Source organism: Rosa chinensis, chromosome 2 (assembly GCF_002994745.2).
Source record: "Rosa chinensis cultivar Old Blush chromosome 2, RchiOBHm-V2, whole genome shotgun sequence".
In the NCBI taxonomy this organism is placed as follows: Eukaryota; Viridiplantae; Streptophyta; class Magnoliopsida; order Rosales; family Rosaceae; genus Rosa; species Rosa chinensis.
Genome location: NC_037089.1, coordinates 56,830,181 through 56,850,190, shown reverse-complemented (window position 1 = coordinate 56,850,190; position 20,010 = coordinate 56,830,181). Strand labels below are relative to the sequence as shown.

The following is a 20,010-nucleotide window of genomic DNA, read 5'->3' as shown; positions in this document are numbered from 1 at the left end:
CTTGGGCCGGTTTGGAGGCTAGAGGAGTTGGCCGAGCATGACGGTCCAACATTGCTTTGGCGAAGTTCCTTGGTAGAAGGGTGATGATTTCGCCATTTGGAGAAGTGATCGGTGATTATGTCTCCTTAGCATAAGATAGAGAAAATAATTAGCATCGTTCATCATTTACACATGTTTGAATCATGTTGTTTCAAATTTATGTGTGGTACTAACTGACATGAAGTGCTTGAGTTTCATGAGCATGTGAGATGCACGTTTTGATGTGTACATGAAATGTACCTAGGGATGAGCGAGTGGCGGTTTGGTAGCATATAAACCATAATATCCCAAAAAGGTGGCACATGTGCATAAGCTTAATTTCAATGCTGTGAAGTTTTAACAAGCAAACAAATGAAATACTAACAAGCTAGTTTCTGTGTGACAGAGTTCATTAACATGCATGTGCGGTCACAGAGGAAACTTAAGCTTAATTCGGACATGCCCAGTGATATTGCAAATAAGTACCATGTGGTCGTCGCCTAACCCACATATCAATAGGCAAATGAGTATGCATGCCCAGTTGAGGAATTATACCTTTGTATGTGCATACAAATTTAATGTGATTGAATAGAGCATGCATGTGTCTAGCAATTAAGCTATATGTGTGCAGGCGTATAGTATAGAAAAATAAGCCAGGTCCAATTTGTATGGTGCCAATAATATTATAAACATGGGAGCATATAAGGCTCTGTTAACCTTCTGATTGGTGGTCAAGATAGTTGTATATGTATGTGAGGTGTCCAATTGAGAGCTATGTGCATGGCATAGAACTAACGTGTTGGACACGTGCAGCAAAGCTATGTACAAAATGTGTGTACGTGTGCATGGGCACACACGTATAAGTATAGATGCTTAGGAGATAACCTACACGGCCATTAATTGTATGATCAAGCAGGTATACGTAAAGCATAATCACACATTGCACAATTGTTCAGTAAGATCAACAGGAGTTCTGAAAACTTAGTTTTTTGGTGATGGGTGCAACAAGATGGGCGTGGTCTGCAAGATTTGAATGAGAGATGAGCTGACGAGATAGAGGTGCTGACAAGCTAACGAGAGTCCAGCATCGTGCAAGTTGAACATCAGACTCGTGCTCTGAAAGTCAAGCTTGGAGCGAAGAGATGATTTGAAAGTTACTCCAAATTGATTTGACAAAGTTATTAGCGTTCGATGTTCGCCGCTAGGTGCTGCTGATGGAGTTGCCATGGGTGCCCAGAGTAGTTTTTTCGGGTGACCGGCAAATTGAAGTTCCGTCAGAAAAATTGAAGCTCCGCTAGGTCCGCTGGGACTGCTAGAGATTGAAGTTGATGCTTCGCTGATGCCTGGGCTAGCGGTGTACAGTTCAGCGGATGATGGTTAGCGGTGGGTGTCTATCAGTTGGGTTTGCCGCTGGTGGAGGTTAGCGGAGGATTGCCGCTCATGGAGCTCAGCGGAAGAAGGTGTCGCTGATGGCCTAGCGGAGTCGTTGAGGTTAGCGGGGCTGGCTACCGCTGCTCGTTCCGGCGATTGTTGCTGATGACGGACCTTAGCGGAAGAGAGCGGCCGCTGACTTTGGCTCTTCCGCTGACTCGAGCTCTACCGCTGCCGCCGACTAAAGATCAGAAACCTGCTACCGCTGCTTGAGCGCTAGCATGTTGGTAGGTTGGTTTGACTTGATATGCTCAAGGTGATGAGTTGCTGCACTTGGACGATGACGCTGTGCGTCGACTAGGATGCAACGAAGGTTGCTGCCGGCTTGGCGGTGCACTGAGGTTAGCGGAGCTTTGATCGAAGGACTTGGGAGGTGGTTCTTGTTGGCGGTGCCACAAGAAGCAAGGCTAGAATCTGGCGGTGCCTCATGGTGTGCTTGGCGGAGACGGCGGAGATAGCGGAGACTCAACACTTGCCGCTGGCTCAGGCTAGCGGTGCCGCTGAAGCTGCTGGCACGTTGGTGTGCTAGTTGACGAGCTTGTCGTTGACGGAGGGCGTAATATTGACGGAGCACATGTACCCCTGGGTCGCTGCCATGGGTGGAGAAAGGTGAGCTGGAGTGGCTAGCGGTGGCTCAGCGGAGGAATTTTGGCTAGCGGAGCGGAGGCCGGTTAGCAGAGATGGCCAGTGGTGAAGTTCGGCGGTGACCAGTCCGGTGGAAGCGAAGATTGGGCGGCGAAGTTTGAGCAGCTGATCCCTGGCCAGCGGAGTCTTGGCCGGCGGTAGCGGAGGCTTTCCAAGGAAGGTGCCCAGCTGTGAAACCCAGTGCTGAAGTCCGGCGGAGAAGCTCGTTGGGGATGTTCAGCGGAGATGGTTAGTGAGTGGAGGATGCCGGCGGGGGTCCCCCGGCGGACGACTCTCTGGCGGAGGGTCTGGAGCTGCAACCTGGCGGATGATCGTAGCCGGCGGTGGTGCCAAGCGGACAAAGCTTTGGTGTTGGTGCTGATGATCGATCGAGAGAAGCCTGGGTGCCCAGAGAAGTTTTCTGGGTGTCCAGAGAAAATTTGCCGCCAAGGTTTTTTTTTTTTAGGTTCAGCGTTGACTAGCCTTGGTCAGAGTTGACCAAACGTTGACCGGCCCCCTGATGGCGTTGACCGCTTCCGCCGGGCGTTGACCAGCCATGTCGGGCGTTGACCGACTCCGCCGGGCGTTGACCGTCCCCAATTTGATGTTGAATGAGCGTCGACTCGACATTTTCGGGTCAAAGTTCGTGGTAGGTGACGAAGCCTTTGTGTTGGCTTCCCACAGACGGCGCCAATGTTAACGTTAGTGATCCGTGGGATCTCTAGTTAGCTTTAGAGAAAGAGAGAGAGAGAGAGAGAACGACACAAGCGAAGTATAGTGGTTCGCCTCCGCATGAGCGGGAGACTACGTCCACTTGAATGTTTAACTATGTGTGTTGAGCCTTGCGGCCTAACATGATTACAAAGTGTGTAATGGAGTTGAGATGGAATGAATGGTGTTTAAGTGGGAGGAGAGTTCCTTTTATAGGTGAAGGAAGTCATCTCCTTTACATGGTTTTCGATGTGGGACAAGCAAACAACTATTCTAGCATAGAAATGCATATTGTGAAGGCAACTTGGCAAGGCCGGAAAGGTGGCTTCCCGGCGACGGATTTGCGACTTCCGGATACCGTAGCGTAGCTTGAACATAGGGCTACAAGATGCAAGTAGCGGTTGGGCCTCACCATGGCTTGTGGGTGTCCCAAAGAGGGTGTTACTTATGCTTGGTGAGATAGCAAATACTCCATATTGTTGGAGGTATGTACAGTATTATTGCATGCGTCTAGTACATAGTATTTGGCACATATTTTTATAGAGTCATTAGATCTAAAAAGTAAAAATATTCAATGGTTCTAATGTGTAATGTATTTTTTTAATTTTATTTTAAGAAAATGGCTAATACAGTTGCACTCAAATATTAGTCATTAATAAAATTGTAGAATACATGGGGAACATGATACCTAAACCCCGAATTACAACAAGTATCAGTAGAACATCTCAAAATAATATCAAGAGTCTCAACAAAATATATATATTCTGGCAAGCACTATTTAGCAAATAGTGGTTTAACAGCTACTCCATTTGCTTTACAATTATGATAATATCGGAAAGAGATTGCTCTTGCAGAGCCAGAGTTTAAAAATAATATCAGCTTTCCCACCATTATTTTCTACCATAAAATAAATCCGGTGACACTTTGGTTCATCATGCATGTCATTAGAAGACTGCGACTATTTGACAAAATAAGGAACTCGCAGCTGAACTAGGCAGACCAGACACTCAAGGTGCACAAACCAAGATAGAGCCCACCTTGTCCTACCAGTAAATGGTAGTGACTCACTAACAATATAAAGCCACCAACTACTAAAACATGAAAATAACATATGAGCAAGCAAGGGCCCAAAGACTTTTTGAATAGAAGAGGTCATCCATTATGCAGCTCAGCAATCAGTATAAAAATGATCCCCCTCCTATGGGAGTGACAAAAAGAACCGTTCCATAGAAACTACTACAAAGCCGGTTACCTAAGAGCAAACCAAACTAGTAAATCTCCTAGTACACCCACATTCTAGGATTAAGCCCAAACAAAGAAAAGTAGAGCCCTAAGGAATAAAAATTAACGCCCTGAAGAATCGAGGCCCAACAGGGTCACTCTTTACTCTGCGATCTTTTCTACTCAAGCAGATAGAAAAGAAACTAAAGCCTCCTCATAAAAAATAAGGAAGCCCACTTTAAAAAAAAAATAAAAAATAAAAACAGGACCTAATTGTGCCCACATTAGGCCCAACATTTTGTTTGGAGCCCAAACACTCAGCCCACATGAACCCCTAGCCTTTGAGCCTCCGCACCCCTGAGCCTCCGGATCAACATTGCCACAAATGGCTCTTTCACCACTAGAATAGCCACCCCTGTCATCGTACCTGCCACTGCTACCGTACATATTGCTACCAGCGTTCAAGCTACCAGCACCATCCACAACAAGGGAGTACAAATTCAATATCCACACCCATCGCAATGCCCTTAACCGTCAAATCTGCCCAAGAGTCGGGCACACCTAATCTGGTCCCATCGCTCACGACCGCGATCAAAACCATGCACATGGAGCACTCAGATCTCCGGACTCTTTCATCCAGACTGCAATTCGAGCAACCGAGACCCCATCTCGGCCAAAGACAACTCGGTTTATCACTGAGCACACCACATGATCAGCACCGCCAACCCTGGTTGCACTACCCGCATCAGTAGAAGTATCACCAAAACTAGTCACCGTTGTAATTTGATTACTTCATTGATTGTTTGTTCTTCCATATGTTATCATTCATACATTTTTACAATGTGTAAAGTCCTTCCATATGTTATCCACTCAACAAATACATAAGGCCACGTTTGTTTCCCCAGATATAAGGGATGTATATGACAAAAAAAATCCAATCTGACCTCATGTCATGTTTAGAGGCCCAGACATGAGTGGGCTGGAAATTTAAATCTTATCTGACATGGATTACGAATCCAATTGAAATGGTGTCATTAAATTAAATCCAACTTCGTTTCGACCCATTCCCGACAACGCCAAAACTGCAAAAGCTCATCTCTTTCTCTATGACTATCCCCGAATCCATCTTCAAGCACAGTGACTTCATCTCCATCAACAATCCCTCGCTATTATCCACCTCACCATACTCGTTGTCAGAGCGGGCTTTCTTGAGGACCTTCAACGCAGCCTTCTTGGTCTCCTCTACCTTGACGAGCAGGATCTCGACGCACTGGTTGATGATGTTCTCTCGTTGCTTGAGCTCGTCGAGGCTCTCCTTGATCTTGTGCTCTAGGGTTTGGATTTTGGGCTTGATGGCCTCCGATTTATGAAGGAGCTTCTGATCGAGTGAGAGGAAATGGTTGGAGAGCTCCTTCCAGACTAACATGGCTGTTTTGGCTTATCCAATCAGCTATAAATATATGCCTACCAAATGTGGTATTGGAAATATGCAAGACATCTCCAATCCAATCTAGTCAAGTCTGATCAAGATTGGATTCTAATCCATGGTAACAAACACAACATCATACCAAGTCATTCACTAGTATCATACATTAATTGTTATGGAAAATGTATATTCGTTGAGAAGATATAAATGGTATCTAATTGAAGTCAGTCAATATATATAGACTTACAGATGATGTATAATTAAACTAAAATCCAGACAATCATTTCCCAATTTGTGTGCTTCATCTCTACATGCATAGTGTTAGAGCAGAATTACATCAGCTAACTTGAAATATACTATTAAGTTTTATTGAGAAGTAACAATACTAAAATTTGGTAAATCGCTGATCCAAATGAAGATATTTTTTTCCACATTAAGAGCAAGTCCACCGGTCTCTACTTGACAGGGCACCAGCTCAGAATTGATGATGTGTTGCCCAGCTGAAGGAATTTTCATCTTCCACCAATGGATTCTTCACCAGCCAAAACTTTGCTTTGCATGACCAAGGCGAAACAAAAGGGCAAGGCCCTGACTAAACTCCTGACCAGTCAAGCAAACGCTCCAGCACAGCCCGCCCCCCACGTGACTGACGTCAGCCACTGACTCCATCTTACCAGATGCGCTGGAGAAGAGAGTGGACTGCACGGAAGAAGCAGGAGCCGCCTTTCCACGTGGGGGTCACGATTTTGTCCTGTAGTGCTAGACAGGGACGAATGGTACTGCGCCACGTGTCCAGCAGCAGTTGTATGAGGAGAAATTTGATTCCAACGGTCCTTTAAGCTGTATGAACAGTTAAAATCGATGAACAGTTTTGACCGGTCAAGAAAAAAATGGGTGGAAACCCATGTCCAGTGATAGTGAATTGTAACTTGACTGGTCGAATTCTTGACTTCTCGACTTTGTCTTTTCTTGACTACGGGTGAACTTGCTCTAATGGATCGAGACATAACTAGAGGGTTTGGATATTTTGCCGCTTGTGGTGGCACTTTAAAGACATGGTCCACGATGGAGTTGTAGACAATAATGTACCTCGTTGTCATATTTGCAATAAATTGGCACACAGCGTCCTCGAAAGTAGCGATTTGTAACTCGGAGATCTGTTATCTATTCGGCTTCCATCTCCCTAGCGTGATGCAATAGAGGCATCCTACAAGCTTTCTCTTACGCCTTGAAATGGTGCCTACAAAATTGAAACAACAATTGACATGGGTCAATTTTTGTTACACATACCATAACTCATGAAGGATTCAAGAATTATAGATATTAAAGTTTTGTAACAATAGAAGAAAAAAGAAATGAAGAGATGTATTATTTATACCATAATCTGGTAAATCATTGATTCAATTGAGTATTGATGTCTCCATTTTCAATTATATGTGTCCCATTAGTTTGAAAAGAAGATTTCTCATGATTCATCATTAACTTCTGATATGTTCTGCAATTAAAAAAAAAAAAATTCATAAGGGTCCTTAAACTCATTTATATCAAAGAGGTCTCGTTTGAGCATCGCTAGACGAACATGAGGAAGAAAGTTCAACAAGTATAAAAGAAAAAAGAAGATTGAGTGCGAGAGAAAAGATCTATAGATCATACAATGGGAAAATGACAAGGCTCGGTACGAACTTCACAACACCCATAGGAAATCTAGACATCTAGTGGCCGTTGTCTCCAATCTCTCTACCTTCTGAATGGCTCATTGTTATAACTTGATCAATTTGGTTCTAATGCTTGAGTTTAGACTCTAATAAGTCATTTATATAGTTATTTTTAGCACTAATTCTGGTAAGATTGTGATAATGTAATTAATAACCATATCAACCATTGAGATATTCTTCATGTTAGACATTTATAATTTTTACTGAAATAGCTGGATACGATTTCAAAACAGCAAAATTCTTACCAAGTGTGTGATTGTATTTCATTTATACTAAATTCTAGCAAGAATTCCGATAAAATTGTTGAATGACTATTAATGATCATAATCTATTAGTGAGATATTTTTCATATCACATATATATTTTACCAAATTAGCTAGATTCTTTTTATGAGAGTATACGATGACAATTGTTTAAAAAAAAAGAGATTTTGATAATGTAATTAATATTCGTATCAACTATTGAAATATATTTCATATTGAACATTTAGAATTTTTATAAATTTAGATGGATGCAATTTCAAAACTTTGACCAGTAATTCATTTATACCAAATTCTAGCGAGAATTCCGATAAATTTTTGAATATATCCATTATTGAGATATTTTTCATATCACGTGTTTATTTTATTAAATTAACTAGATTCTCTTTTTTAATATAAGTCGATCAATAACGACTACAGGTGGTTGAGTTGGTAAGAGTTTCCAGGTGTGGAATCCCTACACCCGGGTTCGAATCCCGCCGATGCTGATTGGAGTTAAATATCAATCTATTCTTGGTGACCAATGAGAGGAAGCGTTCTAACATAATCTCCCAGCACGGATTAGTCTATGAGTCTAGGAAGATTACTCGCATTTATATCACCATGGGTGGATTGAGAACAGATGGAGCAGCATCATGAACGATCAAATCAGTGGTCAATATGATTTATTGACAGCAAGCAATCAATATGATTTATGTTTAAGTATATTGGTATTGAGAGAGATTGATGAGAGAAGTGTGTTTCATTATAGAGAATAGGAGCCCTATATATAGGGATTACAAAGTGCATAATCTAATGTTACAAGGAATACCAATCCGTGTAGGATTGGGAAATCTAGAAACTTCTCTCCTATTCCTATTCCTAGTTTGATAAGGCACACTAAACTTGATTTTCCTTCAACACTCCCCCTTGTGCCGCTCAAACTTGGTGGTGACGCTTCATTCGTTGCCTCGTTAAAAACCTTGCCAGGTAACAAAAACCCTGTGGGACAAAAATAATCCTGGTCGAAGGACAAAAAGAGCACAACACGTCCTTCACTCTTCGAGATCGAACATGTAGACATCATGACTCCCCCTGATGTCGATATCTCCCCCTGATTACTACAATCGTGGGAGTTCGGATAATTTTCTCAATCCGATGCTCTTCACATGTTTCTCGAAGGTGGATTTAGGTAACGACTTAGTGAATAAGTCCGCTACATTATCCTCTGATCGGATTTGATTCACTTCAATCTTTAGAAGTGATTGTTGTTGCTGATTATAAAAGAACTTAGGCGATATATGCTTGGTGTTGTCGCCCTTGATGAAACCTAACTTCATTTGTTCAATACAAGCTGCATTATCCTCATAAATGCATGTAGGTTCATCTGTGGTAGACTTCAAACCACAACTTCCTTGAATGTGTCGAATTACAGACCTTAGCCATACACATTCACGTACAGCTTCATGTAGAGCAATAATCTCTGCATGATTTGAGGAAGTAGCAACAAGGGTCTGTTTCGTAGACCTCCAAGATATCGCAGTGCTTCCCATGGTAAAGACATAACCTGTTTGGGAGCGACCTTTGTGAGGGTCAGAGAGGTACCCTGCATCAGCAAAACCCATAAAGACATCATTGTCGTTTTGATGGAGGGAGATAGGAGGACGCCGGCCACCATGAGCGGCGGCGGCGCCGGCGCCGGCAACATGGCCGGCGGCCATTCCATGGACGGGGGCGTTTTGCCTTTTTGGGTCCGATCCCAATTTTCCGTCATTCCTTTTCTCTCTGTAGGGATAGAATAGGCCCATATCAATCGTACCTCTTAGGTATCGAAAGATGGTCTTTACACCAATCCAATGGCGGCGTGTTGGCGCAGAGCTGTGTCGAGCTAACAAGTTCACTGCGAATGAGATATCCGGTCTTGTGCATTGAGCTAAGTACAATAATGCGCCTATTGCACTTAAATAGGGCACTTCGGCCTCTAGGGGTTCTTCGTCCTCATTCCTTGGACGAAACGGATCTTTTCCGGGCTCAAGACTACGGCCGATCATGGGAGTACTCGCAGGCTTTGCTTTATCTTCATTAAAGCGCCTTAGAATTTTCTGAGTATATGCAGACTGATGGATCAAAATCCCATCACTACGGTGCTCGAGTTCTAAACCGAGACAAAACCGTGTTTTCCCAAGATCTTTCATCTCAAATTCGGATTTCAAGTAATTAGCAGTTTCCTTTAACTCATCTAGAGTTCCAATTAGGTTCATGTCATCGACATAAACTGCTACGATTGCAAATCCGGAACTTGTTCTTTTAATGAACACGCATGGGCATATTTCATTGTTAATATATCCCTTCCCAATCAAGTAGTCACTTAGACGGTTATACCACATCCGTCCAGATTGTTTTAATCCATATAGTGAGCGTTTTAATCTTATTGAGAACGCGCTCCGTGGTTTAGAGCCACTTGATTTGGGTAATTGAAGTCCATCTGGAACCTTCATATATATCTCTGAATCTAGATCCCCATAGAGATATGCTGTAACCACATCCATAAGCTGCATGTCAAGTTTTTCGGAAACTACCAAACTGACAAGGTAGCGGAACGTTATAACGTCCATTACGGGAGAATATGTCTCCTCGTAGTCGATTCCAGGGCGTTGTGAGAAACCTTGCGCCACAAGGCGGGCTTTATATCTTACCACCTCATTTTTCTCATTACGCTTTCTAACAAAGACCCATTTATGGCCAACAGGCTTTACACTTGGGGGTGTCTGCGTTACAGGCCCAAATACCTGTCTCTTTGTTAGTGAATCCAATTCAACCTGGATCGCATCTTTCCATTTAGGCCAATCTGCTCTTCGTTGACATTCTTCAACAGAGCGAGGTTCGATATCATCATATTCTATAATCCCTTTCGCAATATGATATGCAAATGCATCATCAATCGCCATAGAATTTATATCCATCATCTCATGTACACTAGTGTAATTTATGGAGATCTCTCTATTCTCTGGAGTTGGTTCTGACATTGGAGCGTCCCCAATGATGTCTCTTGGACATAACCATAATCCGGAATATTCTCATGAGATGGATTATTTATATCGATGATTAATGGATTATTCTGTGCCAAACTCGCTTTCTTTCTTGGGCGAGAATCCATCGAACCTATGGGCCTCCCGCGCTTCCTGGCAGGAGCCGTGGGCCTAGCCATAACGTCACCATCATTGAGAGATGGGACGTTGGCGCCATGCTCATGCACTCTTGAGTTGGCGTCATGTCCTCTACTTTTAGGGACATCAATCCTTGCAGGCACGTTTGCAGCAGGTATGTGTGATCTCGTCACTTTAGCGATATCAGAAAACGCATCAGGCATCGATTCTGCTACGTTCTGAAGATCGAGAATTCTCCGCACTTCAATTTCGGACTGTGTGGTTCGGGGATCAAGATGAGACAGAGTGGGGACAGACCACGACAATTCCTGTCATTCCTGTTGAACATTTATGTTCTTATCTCCCCCTAACGATGGGAAGACTGTCTCATCGAAGTGACAATCCCAAATCTTGCGGTAAAGAGATCGCCTGTCAAGGGTTCTATGTAGCGGATGATCGTTGGAGAATCATAACCAACGTAAACGCCTAATCGTCGTTGAGGACCCATTTTGGTGCGCTGTGGAGGCGCAATTGGCACATAAACTGCACACCCAAATATGCGTAAGTGTGAGACATTAGGCTCATACCCAGTCACCATCTGGGACGCAGAAAAGGGTTGAGTGGCAGTGGGCCTCAGACGAATAAGCACAGCTGCATGCAATATTGCATAGCCCCAAGCAGAAATAGGGAGATTGGTGCGCATTACCAATGCCCTAGCGACCATTTGTAGTCGTTTAATGGCGGCTTCTGCGAGACCATTTTGGGTGTGAACATGAGGAACAGGATGTTCAACATCAATCCCAATGGACATGCAATAATCATCAAAAGTCTTTGATGTAAACTCTCCAGCATTGTCTAATCTGATAGACTTAATAGGATGATCAGGGTGGTGAGCCCTTAACTTAATTATTTGTGCTAGGAGTTTAGCAAATGCAGCGTTCCTTGTGGACAATAACATGACATGTGACCAGCGTGTCGATGCATCAACCAATACCATAAAATATCGAAATGGTCCGCATGATGGTTGAATAGGTCCACAAATATCACCTTGGATTCTTTGCAAGAATGGTATATTTTCTTTGGTGTCCTTTGCATAGGATGGTCTCGATCCTAACTTTGCTAAAGAGCAGGCTTTGCAGAACGAATGATGGGCTTTGGAAACAACCAATGAGGATTTTGGTTGAGCCATGAAGTCACAAGTGACTTTAGAAGTAAAAGTTAGAGACAAAGGAGCCTTGGTGGCGTCAATGCCACCCTGAGGCCGCAGGGGGAAGGCGGCGCCGGCCAAGGATGGCCGGATTTGGGGGTGAACGGCGCCGTGAGGCGCAGGGGCTCCTTCGGTGTCCAAAAACCGAGTTTTACTTCTTTTCGTTCTGAAAAAGGGATGTCCGTGTGAAGTCTTTAATATACGGATCATCATGTCACGACCTGGGTGTCCCAAACGGTCGTGCCAAAGCCTATATGTGTCGGAATCCCATAAATCATCTCTCATGACATGGTTGGATTCAATGACTCGAATAGTGGTTGCATACAACCCACTAGAGCGACACATAAGTTTCTCTAAGACTCGTTTATGTCCGTAGTCATTAGAGGTGATGCAAAGGAACTCTTGTCCATTCTCACAATGTGTTTCCACATGAAAACCATTGGCTCTTATATCTTTGAAGCTCAATAGGGTTCTTCCTGCCCTAGGAGCATAAAGAGCTTCGGTGACATTCAAAGTAGTGCCATTAGGCAACATAAATTGAGCTGGTCCTCGACCATGAATCAATTGAGATGGTCCAGCCATCGTAGTCACAGAAGTTCGAGTAGGCGCCATCCATAGGAATAGCTGCCTGTTTCGAAGGATAGTATGTGTAGTGGCACTATCCACGAGGCATTCGAGCTCTCCGGGAAACATACTGAAAAAATAATAAAGTTCGAATTTAGAATATGTCCAAGACATTTGAATAAAATAAATCGATACTTTATTAATAATAGCCAATGATTACATCAAAGTTTCTTGACCAGAATCTAATCCAATATAAAAATCAAACCGTAGACAAATCGTAGTCACTCAATCCTTTCGGTAATTTCAATTTAGTTGTGACCAGGTAAGGTAAGGCGAGATTTTGGTGGAGCGTTGCTCACTTTTAAAACCGTTCTCTCAGATCAAACCTTGCCTAGACATCACAAGTACTCTTGAGTACGCCTAGAGGGAAATAGTTAATACAATAAGTCATTTTATTGATTTAGGGCATAATTGCCATTACATAATTCTTGGAAAAGTAAAGGACTATACTAATCAAAATCTGCAGCATCCTTGTGCAATTCTTTGTCAGATTTGAAGTCCGCTATGGTGAGATTGACGTCGGCATCATCACCATCTTCTTCTATATTTTCGGCAAAATTGGCTTCATGCTCTCTGAAGTCTCTAAATGCCTTGTAATGCGCAGCCAATTGTTTGCTTGCGTTGCATTGTTTGAACCAGTGCTCACTAGATCCACATCGATGACACATGTCATGGTGATTTCCTCCCTTTAATTGAGGTGCATTGTTTGCACTTGGGTGGCGTCCCCCATAGGAGTTGGCGCCATTCCCACGGCCCTGGGTGGTTCCTCCATGTCCTAGAGCCCCACGGCCTCCTCTCCCACGTTGCCATGTATTGCCACGTGATCGTCCTTCATTCTGACGAGTACCTTCCTTTGTAGGGCGGTTATATGGACCAGAACGTCCGTTGTGTCCCTTATTCTTAGGGTTCCGCTCCTTGCGCCCTCCGTTGGGTGCATTATTATAATTCGCCTCATGAACGCTCTTAGTTCCGATAGGCCTTGAATTATAATTCTTCACGAGGATATTATCATGCTTTTCAGCTACAGACATAATAGTAATGAGCTGATGAAATCTCGTGATCCGTCTAGTATCGAATTCCGTTCGATATTGCTTTGAGAGCAAAATTGCTGAGACGGGGAAGGTGGAGAGAGTTTTCTCAATTAGTTCTTGCTCTGTGACGGGTTGTCCACAGAACCCCAACATGGTTTTGAGGCGTAGAACTTCTGAATTATATTCAGCTACAGACTTGAAGTCGGCGAATCGTAGATTGCCCCATTGAACTTTCAAGTCAGGGAGGAGGGTATCCTTGATATTACCAAATCGCTCTTCTAGCGCGACCCATAATTCTCTAGCATCCTTGATTGCCATGTACTCCAGTCGGAGTGATTTATCCATGTGGCGCCTCATCAAGATGAGGGCGGTGGCATTGTTCGTAGCCGTACGCTCAAATATGAGAGTAGGATTAGGAGCTTGAATTAAGGGTAGGATCCCTTTTGAAGTGAGATGGTGCTCAACATCCGTGGCCCAACTATGATATTCCGAGCCAGTTGAGGTAAGTGCAGGAAAGTCAAGTTTCGACATCCTGAAATAAGAAGAAGAAATATATTAGTTTCGGAGTTAAAACTTCCACGACAACTAAATATTAAGATTTCCGAGCTATGCTACCAAGAAATCGATTTCCAAGAAAATTGGATTAGACCGAAACAATGATGTTTATAAGGTCATAAATCGATGCTTGCGGACGCTCTTAGTCCGAAGTCTTACGAACGCTCTTAGTTCGTTAATTGCGTGAATCCCCACGATTCCGCTTTTTAATGATCGAACCCACGTTATAAGAAAGGTGGGATGAAGAAGAAGAGAGGTTTTTAAGTCCCCGAGAAAAAGAAATAATTTCAATTTAGGAACTTTAAAACTTACGCTTTTGGATACTTACTTTTTGGTTTTGGATCACGCGCGTGTCGATGCAGGCGTGATGGAGCGAAGCAATCCTAGTAGAAGCGTGCAGCGAATGCGGGGCAGCAGCGTGCGCAGGTGTGCGCGGGGAAGCAGGGACGCTGCAGGGGCAGCGTGGGGTGGACGCACGGGCGCGGGGCTGCAAGGCAGCGAATTGAGAGCGGGGGCGCGCTGGCAGGTATGCAGGCCGAAAGGGCTGCAGGAGCAGCGGGCTAGCAAGGGGCTAGGTGCAGGGATGCTTCGGTGGCAGCAGTGTGCGCAGGGGCGCACGCGGGGCAGGCTGCAGCGATGCTAGCACGGGCTAGGGGCTGCGGCAGTTTTGGCGATATGAAATTCTTTTCGGGTTTTGTGGTTTAGGGCTCGTGCTGATAACGTGTTTAAGTATATTGGTATTGAGAGAGATTGATGAGAGAAGTGTGTTTCATTATAGAGAATAGGAGCCCTATATATAGGGATTACAAAGTGCATAATCTAATGTTACAAGGAATACCAATCCGTGTAGGATTGGGAAATCTAGAAACTTCTCTCCTATTCCTATTCCTAGTTTGATAAGGCACACTAAACTTGATTTTCCTTCAACAATTTATTGATTGTTTAGAATTGTAGCGTAATCCCATTCCCACGCAGCCCATTCCCACGCAGAAAACATCATTTAAGTTACTGCCTTCCTTGGTTGCAAAGGGTTTTCAGTACTAATGGACAACAACATACAGACAGTGTATTCCATTACGATTCAAGTGTACAAGTTCGAAGGCAAACAGAAAAAACAAAGAAAGGCCTACGTGACCGTAATGCCACGGTTCATCTCATGAACATTAGCACAAAAAGCTATGGCTTTCCTCTATAAAAGAGTTCCAATTCTTTCATAATTCACATCATCTATCGCTGAGCGTATAGTATCGAAAGCTTAACAAAAGTTTGCTTATATGGCATTCAAGTCTATATTTTCAGTAGCATTATTGCTATCTTTAGTGACACTGCTTCTGGCTGTTGGGTCAAATGCAGGTGGAATTGCTATTTATTGGGGCCAAAATGGAAATGAAGGCACATTAGCACAAACATGTTCTTCAGGGAATTACCAATTTGTGAACATAGCTTTCCTTTCATCATTTGGTAATGGCCAGACCCCTATCATAAACCTTGCTGGTCACTGTGATCCATCCACCAACGAATGCACCAAGTTAAGCCCAGATATCAAGTCATGCCAAGCCGAAGGCATCAAGGTCATACTCTCCATAGGAGGAGGTGCTGGGAGCTATTCTCTAGCTTCATCTGATGATGCCCGACAAGTTGCTATGTACTTGTGGAACAACTTCTTGGGAGGACAGTCGTCATCCAGGCCGTTGGGAGATGCTGTTTTGGATGGAGTTGACTTTGATATTGAAGGAGGAACTGATCAACATTGGGATGACCTCGCTAGGTACCTTTCTGGTTACAGCAAGAAGGGCAAGAAAGTTTACTTGACTGCTGCTCCACAGTGTCCCTTTCCTGATGCTTATGTTGGAAATGCACTAAACACAGGCCTCTTTGATTTTGTTTGGGTACAATTCTACAACAACCCTCCTTGCCAGTACACTTCTGGTGATGTTTCAAATCTCGAAGATGCTTGGAAGCAATGGACTTCTGCCATTCCTGCACATAAGATTTTCTTAGGACTTCCTGCTGCACCTCAAGCTGCTGGCAGTGGATTTATTCCTGCAGCTGATCTCAACTCACAAGTCCTTCCGGCTATCAAGAATTCGGTAAAATATGGAGGTGTCATGCTTTGGTCCAAGTATTATGATGATCTAGATGGATACAGCTCTTCCATCAAGAATGATGTCTAGAATGTAATTAAAAAAGGAGCCTTGTGTAGTATGTACCTTCACCACCATATATAAACAGAGCTCTTATATGGAGTTATTTCTTTTTGGTTACATTGAAGGTGGTCGAACCTCCGACTTATTCTAATCGTACGCATTTTCCCACCTTCCGCTTGAGCTAACCTACCGGCTCAACAATTTCCTTGCATACTGTGATGTATTGCATAACCAGCTCAGGAGGCCTATCCCCCAAGGGCAAGAATTTGATACATTCCAAGTGATTTTGTATGAAGGATTCTGAAGAAGATCAAGATTATGGTGTTGAAATTGAACTAGACTGGTATGTTGTTCCTGCCAGGAATGGTTGGTGGGAACTTTTTGGCTGCCAAGTAGCTAGCATCACAGGTTGGTAGAAACAGTTGGTAGAAGGCGGCATTTAAGAGGCCAAACAACATTGACCCCCTAGGAAAAGTGATTGTATATCATAGGTATGTCAACTGTACCGCAGCATTTTGATAAAAAAATCAGACATACGCAATTAAAATGTTAAAAGGGTGACGTTCTTTTGGATATGGGAATTTCGTACTGAGGCCTTCAAGGGCTCCAATTTTCTTTTCTAAACAATTCCTCTCACAAGTTAGATTAGTACTCAATTAAACTTCCTCACTGTGTCAGACCAAACAAACCAAACAAACCAAAGAAAAAGAAATTCTCATCACATACATGATTCAGACTTTGAAAGATGAAAACATACTTGTAGTCTAGAAAATTTGGTCTAGATTATCAAAGTAGTACATTTACCTCAAAGCCTACTAGTGACTTGAGATTGATTGGTCCTCCTTGAAAATGAGGCCATCCATTGCTTACCCAAAGCAACGCTTTCTCCATCCTCTTTCCTTGTCACCTTTACCACCACACATATGAGCTTCCCCATGTCCCCTACAATCTCAGCCTCCAACTCAACCTCTTCCTGCATCAGAGATTCAAATATCAATCTCAAGCACAAAGGTTTCAAAGACTTTGGTGATATGCGTCTGACTCAAAAAGTTGAGTTAAGATAGAGAGAGAGAGAGAGAGAGAGAGAGAGAGAGAGAGAGACTGAACTCTGGTCTTGACCCTGGAGTAATATGAAATGGTGAAGTCAACGGATTTGACATCACCAACAGTTGAGTATACGGTGGCGGCCCCAACATCGTCGATCACAGTTGCGATAGCTCCGACATGCCAGTTTCCATCCTGGTCCTATGCAATCATATATATTCATCAACAATACATTGAAGAAGAGAAAATGGTAAAATCTGAATAAAGGTAACGTAGTTTAATTTAGTGAAGATTTACAGAGAGATGGTCTGGAACGATGAAGTTGCAGCGGAAGAAGCCCTTGCGGGCATTCATGACCTGCAGGCCAACATGAGTTAAGGCCTCTAGCTCGTTGATACCTTTGGCACCTGTCGACAGATCGTGAAGCCATTTCTTGGACTTCTGTAGCTTCTCGTCTTCCATTTTCTGATCTCTTCGTTTTGCTTTGTTTGAGACCTATAGTCTACTCTTTCCTACGACGAGTCGTGTTAAACAATAATTAAAACAAAGTGGGGCCCCATCCAAACGGAGACGCAATTTTTATCGGAGTCATCAAAATTGCCTGGGCGTGCATGTGGCCCCCTCCAATTGCTTCCGCTTCATTTGCCTAAAAACTAGCTGATTTTCTCCTATTGGTCCAATTTGTTCTCCACTTTTATTTTGCGGCAATATCATCATCTTACTAAAACTTGTCACGTTCTATAAGATTAATTTAATACTTAAAGTATATATTTTTGAATAAAACACTAGCCCTCCGCACATGTCAATTGACTTTTATTTTTATTTTTTTAAATTTAAAAAAAGTTATAGCAGTTTCTCTCCTGATTTTGAGGAAGAGAGAAACTTCTTTCATGAGAGGTATTGCAATATTTTGAAATATGATATAGTCAGTTGACTATCTTATCCTCATATAGAAATATTTTATTTATTAATATCTATATTATGTGATGGCATATATGGTAGTTCAAAAATTTAATCATTCCCTCAAGAATTAGCTTAATTATATAAAATTATGATCAACTATAATTATATTATTTTTTGTAATAGCTATAATTATATTTTATAACACATAACAGTTTAGGGTTTAGGGGTAATTGGACGTGGGCGCTTCTTCTTCTTTACTTGATGCTCACACATCTATTTGGAAGCGAATCTGGTCGGCTAATGTGCTGGTTAAGATCAAAGTCCATATTTGGAGGGTGGCATCTTATATACTTCCTACAGTTTCTCAATTACGTGGTAAGCATGTTTGGCTTGAGAATGGCTGCTTCTTTTGCAATGATAGTGATGAATCCATCGAGCATGTCTGTCGGGATTGATGGTTTGTTAGGGATGTGCTTTCTATGTTTTTAGAGTTTAGTGGTATTACTTCTACTCAACTTGTCCATTCTTCCATGATGGATTGGTTTGAGTTGTGTCTGGGGATGCTAAGTGGTGAGCAATTTAATCTGCTGCTCACTTGCTTATGGTTTTTATGGAAAGAACACAATGGCAGGGTATGGGCTGGTAAAGGCATGATGCTGGCACAAATTGCAGGTCAGGTGCGTGCGCACATATTGCTTGCACGTTCAGTGCGGTCACAAGCTAGATAGGGATGCTACAGACCTCGTAAACCTTGGACTCCCCCTCCTATTGGATGGTTGAAAATCAACCTTGATGGTGGCTTTCAGAAGAGTACTAACAAGGGTGGTATTGGGTTGATTGTAAGGGATCATTCAGGGACTGTTTTGGGAGGTATGTGTTGCACAATTGGCTACGCCGAGGCGCCGGAAGTGATCGAGGCCTTGGCAAGCCGTGCGGCAGTTCAATATGCAATGGAGTATGGGCTAGCTCCTGTGAGTTTTGAAACTGTCTACCTTAAACTGGTTAATTCATTGCTTGCTGATGGTGATGATCTCTCTGGTTTTGGTACTACAGTTGGGGACATTGTGTTCCTCAAAGAATCTATTCCTTGTTCATCTTTTGTTCATTGTTACAGAGAGGCTAATTCAGTAGCCCATAGGCTAGCTAGTTTAGCTCTCAACTCAGATCTCGATCTTGTATGGCAAGGGCTTGTCCCTGTAGCTATTAGTAGCGTTGTAGCTGCTCCATGTATAAACTAGTTCTTTCATATATAAAATTGGCGTCTTCCCCCTAAAAAAAAAAAAAAAACCACATAACAATTTTCTATTGAGTGGTGATATCACCACCAAAGCATTGGTGCTGAGCAAATTTGAATTCTTATTTGCCCGATTGATAAGTGCCACATGGGCATGCCTGACGCCAACGTTTTTTTTTTTTGACTGATCCTATTTGATAATGGTCATTTAATATCAACCGTTGACTGATCCAATTTGATAATGATCTTACGGCTGCAATTAAATGACAACAGTAACATTTATTTTTTTTGTTTTCACCCTAAAAATAAATTTGAAGAAAAAGAAAATCTTAAATTTATTTTCAAAATTCTATAAATACCAATTCCCTCACTTTAATTTCTCACACCAAAATTTCTGAAAATTTTATCTCTCCATCAATTCATTCTTCATTCCTTAAAATTTATTCATTAACTTTTTAAGATTAATATTATATGATTAATCTCATTATTAGTTATTTAGTTAATTAAATTATAAGTTCAACACTATTTTGAATTAATGAATTATTCAATTTTGAAGTGTGATTAGTAGATTGGCAAGCAAATTACTTTTTATTGGTGCATTGTATAAGCTACAAGCGATTGTCAATTTTAGATGAATAGTAGATTGGTTGTACCAATTTGGTTGACAAATCAGCAATTGCCCTTAGTTCATGAGTGCATTTGCTCTTATAAGTAGGTAAGAGGTCCTGAGTTTG

The 20,010-nt window shown here is 42.5% G+C and overlaps 2 protein-coding genes and 1 long non-coding RNA gene across 4 annotated transcripts; 1 reads left to right on the top strand and 2 right to left on the bottom strand.

Moving 5' to 3' along the window:
* Window positions 1-5,718: 5,718 nt before the first annotated feature.
* On the bottom strand, window positions 5,719-7,200 carry LOC121051491. Its single transcript, XR_005805876.1, has 3 exons — window positions 7,085-7,200; window positions 6,810-6,926; window positions 5,719-6,671 (listed from the first exon to the last, which is right to left on the bottom strand). It is a non-coding gene; the product is annotated as an uncharacterized LOC121051491 (long non-coding RNA).
* Window positions 7,201-14,959: 7,759 nt separating this feature from the next.
* Window positions 14,960-16,191, top strand: LOC112188539 (hevamine-A). The gene has a single exon (XM_024327673.2). The coding sequence runs from the start codon at window positions 15,223-15,225 to the stop codon at window positions 16,120-16,122; it is 900 nt and encodes a 299-aa protein (XP_024183441.1). The 5' UTR covers window positions 14,960-15,222; the 3' UTR covers window positions 16,123-16,191.
* A 599-nt stretch (window positions 16,192-16,790) lies between these two features.
* On the bottom strand, window positions 16,791-17,683 carry LOC112188540. 2 transcript variants are annotated; one of them, XM_024327674.2, is made up of 3 exons: window positions 17,437-17,671; window positions 17,203-17,340; window positions 16,791-17,068 (listed from the first exon to the last, which is right to left on the bottom strand). In XM_024327674.2, exons 1-3 carry the CDS (start codon window positions 17,599-17,601, stop codon window positions 16,901-16,903), a joined length of 471 nt encoding a protein of 156 aa, XP_024183442.1. In that variant the 5' UTR covers window positions 17,602-17,671; the 3' UTR covers window positions 16,791-16,900. The 2 variants fall into 2 exon arrangements, with proteins under 2 accessions (XP_024183442.1, XP_024183447.1); XM_024327679.2 differs by having other exon boundaries at window positions 16,906-17,068; window positions 17,198-17,340; window positions 17,437-17,683.
* Window positions 17,684-20,010: the final 2,327 nt, after the last annotated feature.

Bases quoted from the DNA above. Each gene is read 5' to 3' on its own strand.
- LOC112188539 (XM_024327673.2), top strand. From the start codon at position 15,223: ATGGCATTCAAGTCTATATTTTCAGTAGCATTATTGCTATCTTTAGTG.
- LOC112188540 (XM_024327674.2), bottom strand. From the start codon at position 17,601: ATGGAAGACGAGAAGCTACAGAAGTCCAAGAAATGGCTTCACGATCTG. The intron at 17,341-17,436 runs GTAAATCTTCAC...ATGATTGCATAG, and splicing joins TCGTTCCAGACCATCTCTCT to GACCAGGATGGAAACTGGCA. The intron at 17,069-17,202 runs GTTCAGTCTCTC...TCTCTGATGCAG, and splicing joins ACTCCAGGGTCAAGACCAGA to GAAGAGGTTGAGTTGGAGGC.